This window comes from Hemicordylus capensis, chromosome 3 (genome assembly GCF_027244095.1).
Source record: "Hemicordylus capensis ecotype Gifberg chromosome 3, rHemCap1.1.pri, whole genome shotgun sequence".
NCBI classification, from domain to species: Eukaryota; Metazoa; Chordata; class Lepidosauria; order Squamata; family Cordylidae; genus Hemicordylus; species Hemicordylus capensis.
Window position 1 is genome coordinate 191,176,308 of NC_069659.1, and position 20,626 is coordinate 191,196,933.

At 43.8% G+C, this 20,626-nt stretch overlaps 1 protein-coding gene across 6 annotated transcripts in view; it reads left to right on the top strand.

Annotated features, from left to right (window-relative positions):
* The window catches only part of NSD2 (nuclear receptor binding SET domain protein 2), a 192,227-nt gene that overhangs the window by 163,734 nt on the left and 7,867 nt on the right, over window positions 1-20,626 (top strand). For all 6 annotated transcript variants that reach the window (XM_053304254.1, XM_053304249.1, XM_053304251.1 and 3 more), the window contains 5 exons: window positions 2,266-2,369; window positions 7,454-7,723; window positions 8,300-8,416; window positions 18,197-18,338; window positions 19,362-19,468. In XM_053304254.1, the coding sequence (XP_053160229.1) occupies window positions 2,266-2,369; window positions 7,454-7,723; window positions 8,300-8,416; window positions 18,197-18,338; window positions 19,362-19,468 (740 nt within the window). The remainder of the gene's footprint in view (window positions 1-2,265; window positions 2,370-7,453; window positions 7,724-8,299; window positions 8,417-18,196; window positions 18,339-19,361; window positions 19,469-20,626) is intronic.

A 20,626-nucleotide genomic window follows, 5' to 3' on the forward strand; every position in this document is an offset into this window, starting at 1 on the left:
CTTCCAATGCACCAAAATCCCAATGAAAATCCACCTTTCTCAAAGCTGGAATTGGTGCCACTAGCAGCTTCTCTCCAGGGGCAAATAGCACAAGGGCATTTTTCTCAGGGATGTGCGCTGGGGAAAGGATCAGGCCCCCACTTTATCAGATTGGTAGGGTTCTGTGGTTGTTCCTTAAAAATAACACAAAGGAAGGACGGCTAAATGTGTTAACTTGAGTCCAGTTTGACACTCAGATGTTTTGCAACTACCTCTTTATTGTGATTATGTATGTGTTCTAAATAATTGGCTTTAATTTATTTGTTTTGTTATTTCTAGACCTGCCTTGATGTTTGGTTGAAAGGCAATCTAGAAATGTAAGAAATAAATATGTGAATGGATACCAGTCAAGAGCCTAGGCTGCCTACAAATGATATGCACTATTTATGATCTAGCAGGGCTGAGCAAAAGATGGTGGGGCATAATGAAGAGGCAAGCAGAATATTTTTCAAATATTAAGTTCTTACCCGGGAGAATGGTCTTGATTATAAAAAAGGTGCTTATGCAATGTTACTCTTAAACAAAGTTTCTTGAACCTACAATATCACTGGTACTTAACCCCTGTCCGTTTTTCATATATTTGTAGGTCTTGTCAAGATAAAGCTGCTATTTAACATTTATTTTGGTCTTTTTATTTAATTAGCAGTTCTGCTTGAAAGTTCAGCATATTATAAAGGAGATGGGATACATTTTAACGTATGATGTAAAAATATTTCTCTTTTGGTTAAGTGAAAGAGATAGTCCTAGAGCAGGCCTGCTCAACTTCAGCCCTCCTGCAGATGTTGGCCTACAACTCTCATAATCCCTGGCTATTGGCCACTGTGGCTGGGGATTATGGGAGTTGTAGTCCAAAAACAGCTGGAGGGCCTACGTTGAGCAGGCCTGTCTAGAGGATGATTTAGAGTTGTTGTTTTGTTTATTGTCAAAGGTAGAACTTTGTATTTCATCTTATTAGATATCTCTGCATTTACCTCCATTGGTAAATAAGGGTAAATGATTGATATAAACAGGAGTCCACAAATTTTGGCTTGGTGCAGTAGCCAAAACTCACTACTAATTAGTCCTCTCCTTCCCCTAGGTTTGTGGCAAATCAGAATTCTTGTGAAATGGAGTGGTTTTTGCTTTCATGCAAGCAGCCCCCTCAAACAATGAATGAAAATGTGGAATGTGAGCCAAATCCCACTCAGAAAAACCTCACAGAAATATTAGTAGGATGCTGCCTCACTTGGCAAACTCGTAAAACACTCAAAATAAAAAATATATATGTTGCTTTTAAAAAAGAAACCCATAGAAGTATTGCTAGTTAACTGGATTTGATTATACAAGTTTCAAGGGAGCTTCAGCCCCCAAAAGAAAAAGAAAACCCCCCCTTTTTAAAAAAATCCCTAAGCTTTAGAGACCAGGTGCAGCCAACAGCTCTTTCTCTTTGCTTCCAATCTCGCCTCCACCCAGATGCCTAAGTACAGGACAGAGGAAGCCAACTGTGAAACTTAGAAAAGGAGCCCCCTCCCTCCATCACATCAGGTGATTGGGGGCAAGGGGCAGCTTTTCAAAAAGCATGAGAGAGGGTTTTTGAAAAGCTGACCCCTGACCCCAATCCATCCTCAGGCTGTGTCCACTCAGCCCGAGAGCAGCCAGCACAAAATTTGGGCTGAGCACAGCCATTAAAGTGGTTAGAAGTGCTCGCATCTCAGCAGGTAGTGTGAAAGGGAGTGCCTGGTACAGGGCTGCAGAAACCCACACCCTAGAGGGTCAGGGGTGGCAGTAGGCAGGGTGATCCCAGGATTTTCACTATCGCATCTCAATAGTGGCTGCACCCCTAGTGAAGCACTGTATTTAATTATATATCCTTTCCTCACTATTTTCTGCTCTAGATTGATTCTGCTCTAGATCTGATTTAGAGTAATCTACCTTGTATCCAGAAATATTGTTGAACAAAGTAATGCAGTAAACACTTGCAAGAAAGGTATTTGTAGATTAGTTAACAGAAGTACCACATCATCCACATACAAACTGATCTTAAACTCTTGTTTTCCCATTTACATACCATGGACCTCCTCATTTTCTCACAGAGCAATAGGGAAAGGCTCAATCATTAAGGCAAAAAGTAAAGAAAATAGGGGGTCAGCTTTGCCTGGTGCCTGATGTATTAAACATTAGGGGTTGGACTACACTTAATGTTGCCACAATTTCTTTTAATATATACATCTATATATTTAATTTAAGCTTTGCAAGATGCTGAAGCACGTTTTCGAGAAATAAAGATTCAGCGAGAAGCCAAAGAAACCCAAGAAAATGAACGGAAACCTCCTCCTTACAAACACATAAAGGTAAGATGTTTGCAGACTTACTTTATTTATTTTTATTTATTTATTTATTTAAAATATTTATTGAAATGTTTAAAATATATATGCCCCTCCAGTGCACTACTGCTCGAGGCGGCTCACAGCAATAAAATTGCTATCTGCCCTGATTTGTTGGTAAGAGTTGGCCTAAGTGGTATACTGAAAAGCCATACATTTCTTATAATAAAGAAAGGATATATGGTTATTAAGTATATGAATATTGATAGTTCATAGCAAAGAATTTCTTATTTTTCCTTTGACACCCAGAAAGCATTCCAGAGTCATTGAGATGATGCCTCCCCTTGGATCAGCAGACGTGGTCCACTTAAGAATTAGCCTATTCAGGGGAAGGGTCTTCTCTGCCCTGCCTAAAAACAGAGCAGTATGGTTCTTTGGAACTCCAAAAAGGTCTGCTACTACAGGTGAAACTCGGAAAATTAGACTATCATGCAAAAGTCCATTAATTTGAGTAATGCAAATTAAAAGGTGAAACTGATATATGAGACAGACGCATTACATGCAAAGCGAGATAAGTCAAGCCTTAATTTGTTATAATTGTGATGACCATGGCGTGCAGCTCACGAAAACCCCAAATCCACAATCTCAGAAAATTAGAATATTACATGGAACCAATAAGACAAGGATTGAAGAATAGAACAATATCGGACCTCTGAAAAGTATACAGTGTACTGTGCTTGACTGGCCAGCAAACTCGCCTGACCTGACCCCATAGAGAATCTATGGGGCATTGCCAAGAGAAGGATGAGAGACATGAGACCAAACAATGCAGAATTGCTGAAGGCCGCTAATGAAGCATCCTGGTCTTCCATAATACCTCATCAGTGCCACAGGCTGATAGCTTCCATGCCACGCCGCATTGAGGCAGTAATTGCTGCAAAAGGGGCCCAAACCAAGTACTGAATACATATGCATGCTTATACTTTTCAGAGGTCCGATACTGTTCTATTCTTCAATCCTTGTCTTCTTGGTTCCATGTAATATTCTAATTTTCTGAGATTGTGGATTTGGGGTTTTCATGAGCTGTACGCCATGATCATCACAATTATAACAAATTAAGGCTTGACTTATCTCGCTTTGCATGTAATGCGTCTGTCTCATATATCAGTTTCACCTTTTAATTTGCATTACTGAAATTAATGGACTTTTGCACGATATTCTAATTTTCCGAGTTTCACCTGTACTTCTCCCACTCCTTCCTGACATATCCTAGTCAGGAACTGAAGGCCCTTTGGGGTAGAGGGTGAAGGATTCCAAGAGTTCCAGTGAGGAGGCCGAGAATGAAGCCAACCACACTGGAGAGAGATAGGCAGTGTCAGGCGACCCTTTCTTGTGCTACAAGATGGAAGCACGTGTCTCCAGGCTCTTAACTGCAGTAGAGCAAGCTGGTGAGGAAGCTTCCAGGCACAGTTTGGGCATGTCAGCTCAACAGGTGTACCGACAGGGTAGGTGGCCAGGATGGTGACTGCTGAATCGGGGAGAAGCTGGAGATGCCCTCCAAATGCCAAGCTAAATGCAGATGAAAGGACTAGCAACAAAGAGGTGAGTAGCAAACCCTCCTCCTGTCTCCACACCATCTCTTTCTGGATCTCAGCGGAAATGGAGTCTAACACCCATTTATCCAGTTGGCAAAAGCCCTTGGCATCCAGGAGAACAAAGGGGTTGTGCCTTTCAGAAGGGGAAATAGATTTATCAGTTGCTTCAGCTCCCATAGGGGAAAAGAGAAAAAAACACAGATGCCGTTCCCAGCAGCATGGACAGATGCAAATGAGAGCATTGGTTCTTCTCAAGCAGCTCCTCATAGGCCTCCCAGTCCTCTCCAAAGTTGTTGTCCTCTTTTTCCCTTGCTTATTCTCCTCACAAAATGCCCAGGGGTAAGGGCAAAGGCTCTAAGAGGGGCAGGATATCAAAAGCAAAGTCCCCTGGCACTTCTTACAAGAAGATAACACCCTAACCTCTTCTCCTTAGCTGAATCAGACTCAGTCTTAAGGAGGATGAAGAACTCTGGATGAAGACCTTCACCAGACAGGATCAGCTTTCCCAAGCAGAGTTGTTCCCCATACTTCTAGCTAAGGCATGCCCCCCTTACAACTTAACAAAGAAATGGCTGAACCAAAGGTCTCATCAGCTTCCTAAAAACACCAAGACCATTTCTCCTCTGGGTCCTTCAAAGCCACTAATGATGCCTTTTACAAAGTTCTTCTGAGTTCACAGTACCTTTTCCTAAAGGCAGAATGGACCAGCCCGTCACTCCCCCCCCCCACCCAAAGTCTTATTTTTTCCCCCAACAGCATTTCCTTTAAAGTACCCCAATATCAGCCATGACATTATCCATTCTGATGTTCCAAGGAGGCACTACTGAGCCCCTTTGGGATCTTGTAGGCACATTGATAAACCAGAATGTTTCCCAAGAAATTCACACCCACAGGTATAAGAATTTAATTTAAAATATGTTATGTGGGGCAGAACACTTAAGATGAAATATATGTCTAGGTGCTGTTGCTTAACCTCTGCTTTAAGTGATATGGGCTATTTAAATGGCTGTTTAGAGGGGCATGCTATACTATGTATACTGTCCTACAGAGTGGGGGAAGGGATGGCAGGAGAGATAAGGCATAGACACCAGCCCAGAGATCCATAGAGACAGTGGGGACAGCTAGACAAGGATCCGAATAAGTTCAGATCCAACACACATATTGGGATCAGTATGGAGAACAGGAGGACAGACTAAGCTGGGTAGAATCCAAGCAGAATCAGGGACAGGGAGAAGGCAGGGTCAGTGAAGAGGTTCAGAGAAGGAGCAGAGAGAAGTTCAGGACAGACTTGAGTGAGTTTGGATAAAGATGGAGGGAAGAGTCAATTCAAAAGAACCAGCAGGAGAGAGCAAGAGACAAGGCCGAATTAAGTTCAGAGAAAGGAGAGACTGCAGGTTGGTTAAAAGAACCAGTAAGAGAACAAGGACAAGAGCAAAAGCCACTCAGACAAGTTTGAGTGATGAGAGAGGGACGGCTCAGTCCAGGGGACCAGGAAAGAAGCAGGAGAGGTGAGAAAAAAAGATCTGAGCGAGTTTGGAACTGGCCAAGCATGAAACAGGATGGGGAAGGAAAGGATTAAAACTGCAAAGGGAGTATTTAGTTAGTACATTTATATACTGCCCCATACAAAAAAGTCCCTGGACGGTTCACAATATAAATCCATTAAGACATTGGCATAATTAAAACAATTTAAAATACAATACAAACTCTAAAACATTCAGAGAAGGAGAAACTCTAATTTTGTAAGGCCCGATTTTGAGTCGCCACCCTCCAAGCTGGTGGCAACAGTAACCGGACCTCCCCAAATGATCTTAAAAGGTTGAGGAAGAAGAAGGCACTCTCTTAAATACTTCAGACCCAAGCTGTGGGTCTGTGAGTAAGTGAGGCTAGAGGAGAAATGACTTCATTGACTGTGGAGGAGAGTGACTGCCCACTCTCCAGTACAAGGTGCATCTAGACTGAGCTTGTGCTAGGGTTGGGTAGTTGCTGAGAACAGGCAGGAGTATAAGTGGAGAAGGAAGCAGCACCCTCTGTTGTTGCAAGCCGCCACAAAGGAAGGTTGAGTGGGGTTTGAAATTGCTAGGGGCTGGTACTAAAGAGAATATCAGGCTGTGTGAGTAAGTTTCATAGGGATACTCCATGGATGTCTCTGGCTGATATATTCCACTAGAGGCTGCTTTTTTGAGGCTTTTGCCCTGTGCTGAGGCTCCCTATAGAAGAGCCTTTTAGACCTAATAAAACCTTCTACCCTAATAAGTCATAAGCAGAACAAACATGCATATATCCATGGGGAAGGGGGGGGGGTTTCCCCAGAAGTGGAGGAGAGGAAAGCTCCCTATACAACCTGTTTGCCGTGAAGAAGGAAGAAACTGGGTTCTTCGGATGACATCTGGGATGTGGTGATTGGAAGAAGCATGGTGGCCACAGCCTTGGGATTGATTGTGAAAAAGTGAACTTTGTTAGTTTGCTCCTCTTATAGGGAGAAAAAGATGCTTTTAGAAGGGAGAGTTGGGTGGGGCTTCAAAATTAATGGTTTCATATGAAAGTTTCTGGCTGAGAACAATGGGTTTCCAAGTTAGCCATTACTAAATGATTAGATTTCCTGAGGCTGGAAGCTGAATGTTTACCTAAGGATTTTGGCCTATTGGCTCTGGAGATTTGGGTCCTTTTGGTGAGGTGTCTGAGGACTACAGGTCAGGAGTTCAGTCAGGCTCTGGCTGCTTGGCTGTTTAGGTCTTCAGGCAGCCAAAATTCCATGGGGAAGCTAATTCAAAAATATTGGGGTGCCCAAGCCTGGCTGCCATAAAATGGGGAGCAGCTGTTAGGCTTTTCTCTTAGCTAGTCTTCCTAGGAGGCTCTTGGCTGCAGTGGTAAGTATTGTCTCATTCCTGGACCCTCTTAAGCATATGTCAAGCCAGGGAATGCACCTCTGTGAGGGGTGCCAAGGCGAGGTGTACAAAAAGTCCAAAAATGAACCTCTGCAACATTGATAGACAAAGAGGAAGGGTAAAAAGATCCCATGATTCAGTTGCTAATTCCCTTTTTTCCACAGCAGTATGCTCTGTTATGAATAGTGAACTTCATTGGACTATACAGGTGAAACTTGAAAAATTAGAATATCGTGCAAAAGTTCATTAATTTCAGTAATGCATATTAAAAGGTGAAACTGATATATGAGATAGACGCATTACATGCAAAGCAAGATAAGTCAAGCCTTAATTTGTTATAATTGTGATGATCATCTCTTGGACATCTCGTAATTACATACATCAATCGGGGGTTCAGCCCTCTGTTCTCCACCACATTTTGTTGGATTGTGAATGAGCACTGTTATAATAACCAGCAAGGGAGCAGGAAGTGTGTTCATGGGGCGCATTAATTAGCATGGAGTATTGGGGAGGGAGGAGATGCATTTTGGGAGTTAAATGAATTTGTGTTGGATGATAAGATTGCCTTTTTGAAGAATAATGTTGAGTTACTCTTTCAAAACATTTCATTTTTTTTTTTATTATTCAGGTAAATAAGCCTGTTGGGAAGGTTCAGATTTACACTGCTGATATTTCTGAGATTCCTAAATGCAACTGCAAACCTTCTGATGAAAATCCCTGTGGCTTTGATTCTGAGTGCCTAAATCGGATGCTAATGTATGAATGTCATCCCCAAGTGTGTCCAGCTGGAGAGCGTTGCCAGAACCAGTGTTTTACCAAACGCCAGTACCCTGAGACAAAGATAATCAAGACTGATGGGAAAGGATGGGGCTTGGTTGCAAAAAGGGATATTAAAAAGGTATGCATTAAGAGACTTGGATCACTTCATAGAAGACATCTTGTGATTGCCTTAGTTTAGTGGTAGGGAAAAGTATCTTAGTTCCTCCTTGTATACAAAACACTTTAATTTTCTGTTTAGTTTCTTCTAGGACATCAAGGATACAATTAGGCAGGATGCTGGGTGGCATAGCATTGTCAGCCTTTTAGGAAGGTTTGGTAGGTGAATTTTGCTTGTGCTCAGGAGTAGGAAGGAGTTTCCCCCTGAGGCCCAAGCAACCTTGGCTGGCTGGCTTTTATCATCTGGAGCTATTTGCTATGCATTAATCTTGTGCAGTGAACCTTCTGTGTACTTACGTGAGACTGTGGTTGGAATAATATAGATTCCAAGACAAGAGAAAGGGAACAATGGATTGATGGATGGCCTTGCCCTTCTTGCAGAGAACTGATGAGTTTTGGGGGTCATAATAAAGTGTACTGGGGAAAACAACAAATGTTCACAATCTTAAAGGAATTTCTCTTTTGCTTACCCTAAAAGCAAAACTTACTTCTAAGTGATGTTGTATATTTTGAGCAATAATATTTCTCTGTTCTTCAGGGGGAGTTTGTGAATGAATATGTTGGTGAACTAATTGATGAAGAGGAATGTATGGCAAGAATCAAACATGCTCATGAAAATGACATCACACACTTTTATATGCTCACTATTGATAAGGTAAGGTACAGTACATTTATATGTCTTAATCTGAATTCTGTATTTGAGCTAGATAAAAGAAAATCATATTTAGCATAACATTTCACTGTGGTCAATGACAGGAAGGCAATTGCTCAAGGCCATTTCCGTCTCACTGAGTAAGAAGAGCTTTGAAACAATATAGCAGGAAGTTGACTCAGTATCACAGGGAAGTGGAGAGAGCAGAGTGTGCTAATACTTCCTCCACCCTTGCTTCTCCATCATGACAAAGCCACTCATAGGGTCTGAATGTGGGAACAGATTCCTGTATGATAGATCTGTGGGATGATCTGTTGAATCTATTAGAATAGGTTCTGCACCTGCGCGGAAGCCTTTAGTGTCGAGTTGCACAGCTCCTTTTCAGTGCCTGTGCCGAAATTACTATTTAAGGCGGGAGGAAGCGCAGGAACCCCAGTTCCTTTGCGACCGCCGTAGAGATCGGTTCACTCGGTTTCTGTGGCTCCTGGTTCCTTTACAAATCATTTTTCTTGGAAAGTTCTACTATTTATCTATTCAGCTATTAGAACTCGGACTGATTTTTGATAACACTTCTGTCTTACGCTTCTGTCAACGGATCGGACTGATACTCGGCATTTTGACCTTGAACTGTCTACTGACCACGTTTGCGAGTAATGGCTTGATTTGCTTCCTTTGGACTTGCTCTTGAGTTTTCGTCCATTATGGACACCCCCAAGATGAAAAAGACTTTTAAACTATGCGATAAACGTAAAGCTAAATTGCCCTCCCAAGATGCCCATAGTCTGTGCTTGCTATGTTTGGGCGAGACGCATAACACCTCTGCGTGTAAAATTTGTCAGTCCTTCTCCAAACAAACACGGAGAAATTGTGAACTGCGTTTGAGGGCTTCTATTTATGACTATGTTCTTACGGCGCCTTCTTCTTCAAAATCGCATGGCACAAGGGCCCTGGGTGCTAGCCAGTCTAAAACCCCACACGCCTCAAAAAGGCAGGGAGACAAAATGGAGACCATGAGTGAGCCCACCAAAAAGATGCGGAAGTTCAACTCTGTCACCAGCCTCGGCTCAAGATGTAGTATTTGTGTCAATGTCAAAGCCTTTGACTCCGACACTCCTGGCATCAGAAGAACTCACGACTCTGGCGAAATCCCTGTCTTCGATGTTGAAGCGACTGATACCAAAAACATCAGCTTCGATACAATAGAATCCTCGACGTCGAAATGGCCTGTTTATACCACTTTGACATCGACTGTCCAGGCAATTCCCGCCTCGTCAACATCGATGTAGTCGATACCGATGGCAAGAGATTTTATGCCTGCACTGACACTGATAAGATCCCCTTCGACATCGAGGAACAAGGAACAGGCATCAACTCTGAATACCCTGGTTAATATAACTACAATCACTCCTCGGTTTCGAGCGCCTATGACTTCCGCACTCAAACAGGAGGATCTTTCTGACACTGAGGGAGCACCTTTGGGTCCAGGCACAGCTCAGTCTCTGCTTAACCTGCTGGAATCCAATACTACAACACTCTATACATTTAAGGGTTTTCCACGCTTGGAAGATGCTGTTCCTTCCATACCTACCGACCCAACGCCACAATTACTGACCGCAACTCAACTTACTAAAACTACGCAGTGGCACACCTGCGGTTTTAGCCATGAGGTTTCTCCGTCAACCCAAACAGCTTTGCCTGGAGCAACCTCACCTGGTCTTGCTTATGACTATGATGAGAGCAGGGCTTGTAGGCTGAGGGCAGTGAAGGATACTATACCCCAGGTTGCCACCTATGCCTCACCAATCCATGCATTATCAGCAGGAGATGCTCCTTCTGCTCCAATTCTGAAGCTACAATCTTCAACTACATCCACTCAGACTCTGTTCTCATTGTCTGCAAAGCAGACACAGACTGCAGTGCGGAAGGTGTTTCAAACAGAAGAACCTCTCCTGTCTGGTACATAGCATGTCCCATTGACACACAGGGTTCCTTCACCGTGCTCTCCTTCAGCACCTGCTTCAGATGACAGTCACCATGGTTCCTCAGACTTTGAGTCTGATACCGAAACTGTGGAACCTGATCCTTTTCTGGATGTGGCCACACTGTCCCATGTGTCACCAACGGAGGAATTAAAAGCATATCATTTACATGTAAAACAAATGGCTGCCGCCTTGGGTCTCTATCTAACTTCTCAAGTCAAAACGATCAACAACCCTGTGTACAATTTCCTGGCTCATTGTCACTGGGCACAACCAGTCACCTTGCCTCTCCGTCCGATCATTTCAAATGTTGCACAGTGTGCGTGGGAAGTTCCCCATACTTCTACCCCGACTTCTAAACGACTTGAAGGCCTCTACTGGATACAGGAAGAGCATAACACGTACCTGTTCAAACACTCCATGCCTAACTCTTTAGTTACTGACTGTGCTACCACCTCACACTCAGGGAGACGGCATACCACTCCCGCTGATAAAGAAGGCAGAAAATTAGATGTTTGGGGCAGAAAACTATGTTCGACCTCTTGCCTCTTGATCAAAGTGGCCAATTATTCAGCCTGCATGGCAAAATACAGTTACTGCTTCTGGGAGAACTTGGAAAAGGTCCTGGACACACTCTCTCTCAACCAAATAAAGGCCCAGTTCAGGAAAACTCTACAAAGAGCAGATTACCTGACCTGTCAGCAGCTTAGCAGAGTCAGAATCTCAGTCTATTACTACCGCAGTTACCTTAAGGCGTCATGCCTGGCTCTACTCGGCCTCCCTTCAACAGGATATGAAGGATAAGATTGAGGGACTTCCGTTCGATGGCAAGAGGCTTTTCTCGGAAGATACCAATGCGACAATGGAAAAGATGAAGAAGTCAAAATTCATAGTAAAAACTTTCACTTCTTCAGCCTCAACGTCAAAGATCCTATTACCATCCCCGTGCTACTTTTAGGCCTCAGGAATGAAGGTATTACTGCAAAACCTACCACCCCTTTTCAAAGCAGGCCTCTCAACAAAAGAATAAATACCCCTAAACCCAACATAACAAACAGGGAGAGGGAAACAAGCAGCGTCTTTGAGATACAGAAGAGCCCATAGCAGCCACTAACACCGTTGGATCATCTGCTTTCCTGCCCCTCTCAAAACAACAAGGCGGAGGCTTCATTGGCCTACAACACCACTTTGCTGACCTCAGTAGCCATCAACACCATCGGATTGGCAAGTCATGGGCATGCATCGCCCTTCCAAAAATGGCTTAGGGTGGTTTACACAGATAGATAGATAGATAGATAGATAGATAGATAGATAGATAGATAGATAGATAAGATTGCTTTCTGTCCCCAAAGGGCTCACTATCTAAAAAGAAACATAATATAGACACCAGTGTCACTTAATGTACTATGCTGGGAATGGATAGAGTCAGTTACTCTCCCCCTGCTAAATAAAGAGAATCACCACGTTAAAAGTGCCTCTTTGCCAAGTTAGCAGGCAATGCGATAGAGTTCAAGACTCGCCCTTGGTTTCGGGGCCTGCGTTTCACGAAGACGACACCTGCCTTACTTCAAGAAGCACAGGAACTCCTGCAAAAGAAAGCAATAGTCCGTGTGTGATGGGCTCATCGGCAGGAAGAATTTTACTCCCGTTATTTCCAGATTCTGAAGAAGGATGGAGGACTCTGGCCCATAATGGACCTGAGACATCTCAACAAATTTGTCCAAGTGAAAAAGTATTGGATGACAACATTACAGGACATCCTATTTTGGGAGCGGTGGCTTGTAATGTTAGATCTAAAAGGAGAGTTACTTTTGCATATAAAATATATGTTGAACCTTCTCCAGGACCTGGGAATCTAGGTCAACTGGAAAAAGTCTCATCTAACCCCTGTGTCCACTTTATCCTACATGGGGCCGTGCTGGATACAGACGTGGGAAAGGCATTCTTGCCAGAGGACTGCTATCTTCACCACCTTGGTCCATCAATTTCAAGCCACCCCATGGCAGCCAGCAAGGCGGATCCAGTGCCTATTGGGTCTCATGGCCTCCTGCAAATCAACGGTTCATTACACTTGTCTACAAATGAGGAAGCTCTAACTTTTGTTCCTGTCCTCCTTCCATCTGAACAGGAACAGTCCCAGAAAACTACTGCTTGTCCCTCTACCAATTTTGAGTTCTCTGTCTTGGTGGACTCTGAGATTCAATATACTGTGAGGGATCCCTTTCCATCTACAGACCCCATCTGTGTGGGTGACGACCGATTCGTCATTCAGAGGCTAGGGAGGCCATTGCAATGCCAGGCTAGCACAGGGTCTTTGGTCAAGCAGCTAATGCTTACTTCACATAAACTTCCTGGAGCTTCTGGTGGTTTTTCAAGCCATGAAGGCCTTCCTGCCGATGCTCAGAGGTCGGGTGGTGCAACTACAGTTGGACAACACTACTGCAATTGCTTACATCAACTGACAGGTGGGGAGACGGTCTCCAGGTCCTTATGTGCACTGAGCATTCAAATTTGGCATTGGTACATCAAGAACAGCATCACCCCTTCACATCAAGGGAACAGACAATGTTCTGGTAGATGGCCTGAGCCGCTCGGTCTCGGCAGAAACCCGTCATGAATGGGAACTGAAAACCTTTATCTGGGGCCGATTTTCGACCTGTGGGGATTCCTGAAGTAGACTTCTTTGTTACAGTGCAGAATACAAAATACAAACGCTACTGCTCGAGGTCGGGCTAACCACAAATGCCTTCCAGATGGACCAGTTGCAATATCTGAGTTAGATGTTTCAACTCTTGCCTCTGGTGAGCAGAGTAGTGGCAAGAATTCTGACAGAACCTGTTGAGGTGCATTCTGGTCACGTCTACTCAGACTCTCCTCTCACACCTACAAAAGGTTTCCAACGTATTCCGATCTTCTGATACAGGAAGATGGTCAGGTTCTACACCCAGGGGTTCTCACATTACAGCTAACAGCGTGGAGGATCAGCTTTTGAATAAAATCCTTCTAAATGAATGGAAGCCCTCTACTAGAAAGAATTATGCTAGCAAGTGGAAGCAGTTCACCTCCTATGCCGTGGAAAACAGCTTCTGTCCTTTGAAAGCTTCTATCAGCCAGGTTCTACTCTACCTTACCATGCTGAAAACTTCAAAACTTGCCATTGTGTCTGTCAACGTACACCTACACTATCTGACAAACACCCTGGATGGGATGGCAAGACAGTCTTCTCCCATGCTTCCTGAAAGAATTTCTTTAAGGGCCTCACTCATCTTTATCCGTCCATCTGGGAACCATTGGAGCAATGGAGTATCTCTCTGGTTCTCTCGGCCTTAACCGAACCTCCTTTCTAGCCTATGCAATCAGCTAGTCTGAAACGGACGAAAACTTCCTTCTTGGTGGCTATTACCACGGCTCATAGGGTGAGCAAACTTACAGCTCTTTGCATGGATGTGCCGTACACCCGTTTTTACCCGGACAAAGTACTCCTATGCCCTGACATCTCCTTACCAAAGATTGTAACAGCCTTCCACATAAACCAAGACATTGTGCTACCTACTTTCTTTAAGCCCCCGACTATGCCTTTGGAGAAGGCTCTACACTCCTTGGATGTGCGTAGAACACTTTTGTTTCATCTCTCAAAAAACCAAGGCTCTCCAAAAGTCAAAGAGATTGTTCGTATCCTACAAAGGGAAGACGGTGGGACAAGCCTTGTCCCGACAAAGACTCTGCCATTGGCTTGTACAGACCATCTTACTAGCCTATACTCTGCATAAAGTTCAACCTTCTACATCCATAAAAGCACATTCGACTAGGGCTTATGGTGCATCTGCAGCTCACCTATCCAGCATATTCTTCCAAGATATCTGTAAAACCGCCACTTGGTCTTCTGAACAACCATTTGTAAGGCACTATGCTATTGACTTGCGTTCTGCAGCTGAGGCAAATTTTGGGAGAGGTGTCCTTAAAAGGGTGTTGCAATAACTCTACTGCTCCCTCTTCCTTTATGAAGCTAACTAAACACCCATTCTAAGGGATTCAACGGAACATGCCCCAGATAAACAGGTTGCTCACCTGTAACTGATGATCTGGTAGTGATTTGTCGATATCCATTAGACCCTCCCGAACCTCCTCTCCGCAGTAGTACTTACCTTTGTTAGTAGAACTTACCTGCTACATCAGATTTCTCGACTGCTTCATCGGTCTCCAAGGTGCCTGTGCTTCCTCCTGCCTTAAATAGCCACATGGTCACATGGGGTGGGGCGCAGGTGCTGAAAAGGAGCTGTGGTACTCGACACCAAGAGGCTTCTGCGCAGGCGCAAAACCCATTCTAACGGGTAACAATGGATCACTACCAATCATCAGTAACAGGTGAGCAACCTGTTTTTCTTCAGCATTGGTCAGAGTCCTTGGCCAAAACACTGCTGAAGTTGCAGTCTTATTGAGTGTCCGAAGATGTTTGTGGGGGTCTGTCCCTTGAAGCATGACAGTACATTCCCTGAGCACAGCAACACAGTCAGATCTAGACATTTACTAAGCAGATTTCCTAATATCAATATTTCAATAAAGCTACTTTTTTTTACAATTAATACCACTTCCCAAAATATTGTGGGTGTTCTTAAATCACATTTCCATGAAGTGTGTGGAGTCTGCTCTGTTGTGATTATTTTACTTAGATATATAGGCCACTCTGTGCTGAAGGTTTGGGGCAGGTAACAAAAACAAAAGAACAGGTACAATGAGCACACCTGGTAGAACACTATAATATTGTTTACATTTAAGAAATATAACAAAAGTCCTGCTGGATCAGGCCCAAGGCCTATCTAGTCAAGCATCTTGTTTCATACAGTGTAGGGATGTGCAAAAAATTTCGGGCACAGATCGATCTGTGCCCGAAACGAGCAATTTTGGGCAATTTGGGGCCGAACCGAATCACCCCCGATGCCCCCCGATATTTGGGGGGGGCGAGCCAAATCACCTGAATTTCGGGGCCAAAAAATTCGGGTGATTCGGCTCATGACTGATTTTTTGGGAATTTTTGAAGTTTTAGTGACTTTGGGGCAGTTCGGGGGCATAGCATGGGATCTGGGCAAAAAGTGGGGTGGGGTGGTAGTGCCTAATGGGTGCAGGCTACCACCCCAATTTCAGGGGGATTGGGCAAAGGGCTGATTTTTGCGGAATTTCTGAAGTTTTCATGTCTTTGGGGCAGAAATTGGGGCCCGGGGCAGAAGAGTGGGGTGAGGTGGTAGTGCCCAATGGGTGGAGGCTACCACCCCAATTTCAGGGAGATTGGGCAGATGGCTGATTTTTTGGGAATTTTTGAAGCTTTGGTGTCTTTGGGGCAGATTGGGGGCAGAAAGTGGATTTGCCCCAAAAGAGTGGGGTGGGCTGGTAGATAGTGCCTAATGGGTGTAGGCTACCACCCATCCCCAATTTCAGAGTGATTGGGCAGAGGGCTGAATTTTGGAGAATTTCTGAGGTTTTTCTTCATAAGGCGCAGTGTGCTAGATTGATCCATTCATCATATTCTTAGTAAATGAGAGTGTGAAAAAGTGAAAGTGGGGTCATGAGAGTTGTTTAATTGAAAAAAATCTCATTTGCTATCATAGAATGAGAATTCACACCTCAGAAAATAAGGGAATAACATCCCTTCAGAAAAACTTCTGAGGGGATGGGTGAAATTGGGGACGGGTGGTAGCCTCCACCCATTAGGCACTATCTACCAGCCCACCCCACTCTTTTGCGGCAGATTCACTTTCTGCCCCCAATCTGCCCCAAAGACACCAAAACTTCAAAAATTCCCCAAAAATCAGCCCTCTGCCCAATCCCCTTGAAATTGGGGTGGTAGCCTCCACCCAATAGGCACTACCACCCCACCCCACTCTTTTGGGGCAGATCCACTTTCTGCCCCCAAACTGCCCTAAAGACACAAAAACTTCAAAAATTCCCAGAAAATCAGCCCTTTGTCCAATCCCCCTTAAATTGGGGTGGTAGCCTGAACCCATTAGGCACTACCACCCCACCCCACTATTCTGCCCCAGGCCCCACTTTCTGCCCCAATCTGCCCCAAAGACACGAAAACTTCAGAAATTCCCCAAAAATCAGCCCTTTGCCCAATCCCCCTGAAATTGGGGTGGTAGCCTGCACCCATTCGGCACTACCACCCCTCCCTACTCTTTTTGCCCAGATCCCATGCTATGCCCCCGAACTGCCCCAAAGTCACTAAAACTTCAAAAATTCCCCATAAATCAGCCCTTTGCCCAATCCCCCTGAAATTGGGGTGGTAGCTTCCACCCATTGGGCATTACCACCCCACCCCAATATTTTGCCCCTGGGCCCCTTGCCCCCCCAAATCGATTCGGATTAAATCCAAATCCGAACCGAATAAAGGGTGATTCGGGTGGCCCATATTCGGGCACAAAACAGAACAGGGGTGATTCGGTTCGGGTCCCGAACCGAATCACCGAAAATCCGAATTGCACACCCCTAATACAGTGGCTCACCAGATGCCTCTAAGAAGCCCACAGGCAGTAGGTGAGGGCATGCCCTCTCTTTTGTTGTTGCTCCCCTATAACTGGAATTTAGAGGCATCTTGCTTCTGAGGCTGGAGGTGGCCTACAGCCACCAGGCTAGTAGCCATTGATAGAGCTGTCCTCCATGAATTTGTCTAAGCCCCTTTTAAAGCCTTCAAGCTAGTGGCCATCACCACATCCCATGGTAGAGAATTCCACAGATTAATTATGCACCATATGAAAAAGTAATTCCTTTCGTTGGTCATAAATTTCCCAGCCTTCAGTTTCATGGGATGATCCCAGGTTCTAGTGTTGTGAGAGAGGGAGAAAAATTTCTCTCTATCCACTCTCTCTACTCCATGCATGATTTTGTTTTTAACATGTCTCTAACATGTCTCCCAGTAATTGTCTGTTTTCCGAACTAAAAAGCACCAGATGCTTTAATCATCTGGATAACTAGTTGCTGTAGTCATAAAGAAGGTTGTCCAGGCCTCTGATCATCTTGGTTGCCCTCTTCTGCACCTTTTTCCAGTTCTACAGTGTCCTCCTTAAGGTGACCAGTACACAGTACTCAGTTTCCATCACTTGATGATCCCCAACATCTTGTTTACTTTATGAAGTGTTTTAAAATATAGATAGATAGATAGATAGATAGATAGATAGATAGATAGATAGATAGATAGATAGATAGACAGACGATCTACAGTATAGGTGGACCTCATCACACATGGTCCTGACGCCCGCAGTTTCGTGCATCTGTGGCTGGGCAATGGAGATCCAGCCTCAGTGAACAAAAAGGGTAAAAATCCGTTTATTCTTAGATGGCCAGAAATTACCTCCAAGGTAATTTACAGCCACCATTTTGTTGAAAAGAGCCCTTTTGTCACTCTTTTGTGTAAATATCTCTCCCTCTCCCTGCTGCCCCCCCCCCCATAGAGAGAGAGGGAGAGAGTTATTTTTTGTGGGAAATTGCCAAGATTTGGGGTTTTGGAGGGCATTGCTGGACAGCTGGAGACCTGCAGTACATGGTGTGGCACTCTTATTTCTATTAACAAGTTATGGCCATTGAGTATGTTTTATAATGGTCTGGAAGCATTTGTATCAAGCCATCTGTAAGCTTAATATGGTTACCACTGCGGTTCTTTACAGAATTTACCTGTATATTGTGATATTGTGTTGTTGAGAAGCGCTAGAAATTGAACGCATGATGTGGTTGACATCCATGTGAGAGCAATGTTTAAATGCTTAAATGTTTTGCTGTCAATAAAATTTCACCCTGTTGGATTTCCACATTCCAGGATCGTATAATAGATGCAGGCCCCAAAGGAAACTATTCTCGTTTTATGAATCACAGCTGCCAGCCAAATTGTGAAACTCTGAAATGGACAGTACATGGTGATACCCGTGTAGGACTGTTTGCTGTATGTGATATTCCTGCAGGTACATACTGCATGTTAAACCTGTGAAATCCTTTCTGCTGCTCAACTTTTCATGTGCTGATTACACTGCATGTGAATAGGTTTAAAGTTTGGTTGTTTTTCGTGGCTTATGTTTCTTCTGTGCTCGCTCGCGCTCTCTCTCTCTCTCTCTCTCTCTCTCTCTCTCTCTCTCTCTCTCTCTCTCTCTCTCACACACACACACACACACACACACACACACACACACACACACAAATTCCAGTTATCAGTGAAGTTTCTTCTGCTTCAGACTACCTAAAAACAGGTGGATTCTGAATATACAAATGCACCATAGAAATCTGCTTCTGCTCTTTAAAAAACAGGTGTAAGATTCTCCTTGTCTGGTGAAGGAACTTGATTCCTGGTTTTCCACAATTACTCTGCATTGTAAACAATTGGCTTTTGAGTGCTCATGGGCTTCCTTATGTACTTCAATGCTGGGACCAGCTCTTCATGTGTAGAGCTGCCTTTGGCTCCAAACTTGAGTGGGCAAGTCCCTCTGCATAAAACCTTTGTGTGCACACCCAACTGTGGTTTGAAGCCAGATGTATTGTTTTTATGTCTATCTTCCCTTTCATAAACTGATCTTGCACTCCAGGCTTCAACAAAAAATGTTTTTGTTTTAAATTGGTAGTCGGTATTTCCCACACATAAAAGAACACTTAAAAATAGATTTGTATCACACATTTTGACCAAAGTAGCCCACAGTATATAATTTCAATTATTAAAACTTTCCAATTTAAAAATCAAAGCCAGGAGGAAAGAAAGAGGGCAGGGAAGAACAGGGAGACAGGTTGACAAACAAAATTTAAAATGCTGAATTCAACAAATAAACAATTCAAGGTTAGGCATTTGAGGTTGTCTACTTGGCTGCTCCTTTCAACATAGTTGGTTTTTCTATGACTCCACATTGGTGGCGAAGGGTCAGTCCTATGGAAATAATGTTGATTTTCATTCTTTTTTGACAAAACTACAAGTAGTACCTCTCTTGTTTTCCCCTATTCAGGGACAGAACTGACATTTAATTACAATCTTGACTGTCTGGGCAATGAAAAAACAGCATGTAAATGTGGTGCTCCTAACTGTAGTGGCTTCCTTGGTGACAGACCAAAGGTATGTAAAGTACATGAAGAGTAGAATATTCATTTCCTTGCTTCTCTGCATTTCTAATCCCACCTAGCCCCAAGGTCTCAGGATGACAGGCAGCTGATAAAAACAATTAAAATAGGAACCTGTAATTCGAAATACATTCAGTGACATGCCCAGACTATATATATTTAAGCCTAGAAAATCTAATATCAAAACTGTATTAAAATGCTCTATTTAATGCAACTGTTTGTTTTCTGTTGCCAAATTGTCTCTGTTTGGCCTTTTACAGCAAGGAACACCAGAGCTAATCTGTTGGGACCTTTGCCAGGGGGAGGGAATGAGTTCAGTCCTTTGCTCTGTAAATTTCCCTTTTTGTTATGGCCTTTAGCTCATACAGTTAAATGTTTGGTGGTGATGAAATGGTATTAGAGGAAAATAATGTAGACAAATCTCATAATTTAGATCTCAGTTTACGCGCACATACACTTCCCCGAGGCAAAGAGGATTCCAGAACTGGGGTGAACACTTAGAGTGCTGGGCCTTTCTTGACATTATCTCGTGGGACTTAGATGTGTGGTGCAGCAGGGAAATGCTGACTAACAAGAAGAAGGTTGCCGGTTCGAATCCCTGCTGGTACTATATCGGGCAGCAAAGATATAGAAAGATGCTGAACGGCATCATCTCATACTGCACAGAAGGAGGCAATGGTAAACCCCTCCTGTATACTACCAAAGACAACCACAGGGCTCTGTGGGTGCCAGGAGTCGTGATCGACTTGATGGCACACTTTACCTTTACTTAAATGTGAACTCTAGTTAGATATTTCCAGTCAGCCTTTTAAGTGCTTATATGAGAATGGGCTTTGCCTAAGGTATGAAGGGACCAAGCTGTTTAGGGCTTCATAAGTCATTGTAAGAAGCACTTTGTATTACATCTGGAAGTGAACTAATAACCAGTGTGTTTGCTTGAAGTGCTAGGCTTATATGTTCTCTCACTCTCACCCCATTAAAAGCAAGTTGCCATATTCTGATCCATCTAAGGCTTCAAAATGTTCTTCCAATATAGCCCTGTGTTGATTGGTTGCATTAAAGTACTGAGTCCTCAAGTTTACAAACATGTGGATGAAGACTGCTAGGCCTTTGTGGATAGAAAAGCCTACTGTGTCCTCAGTAGATCTAGTTG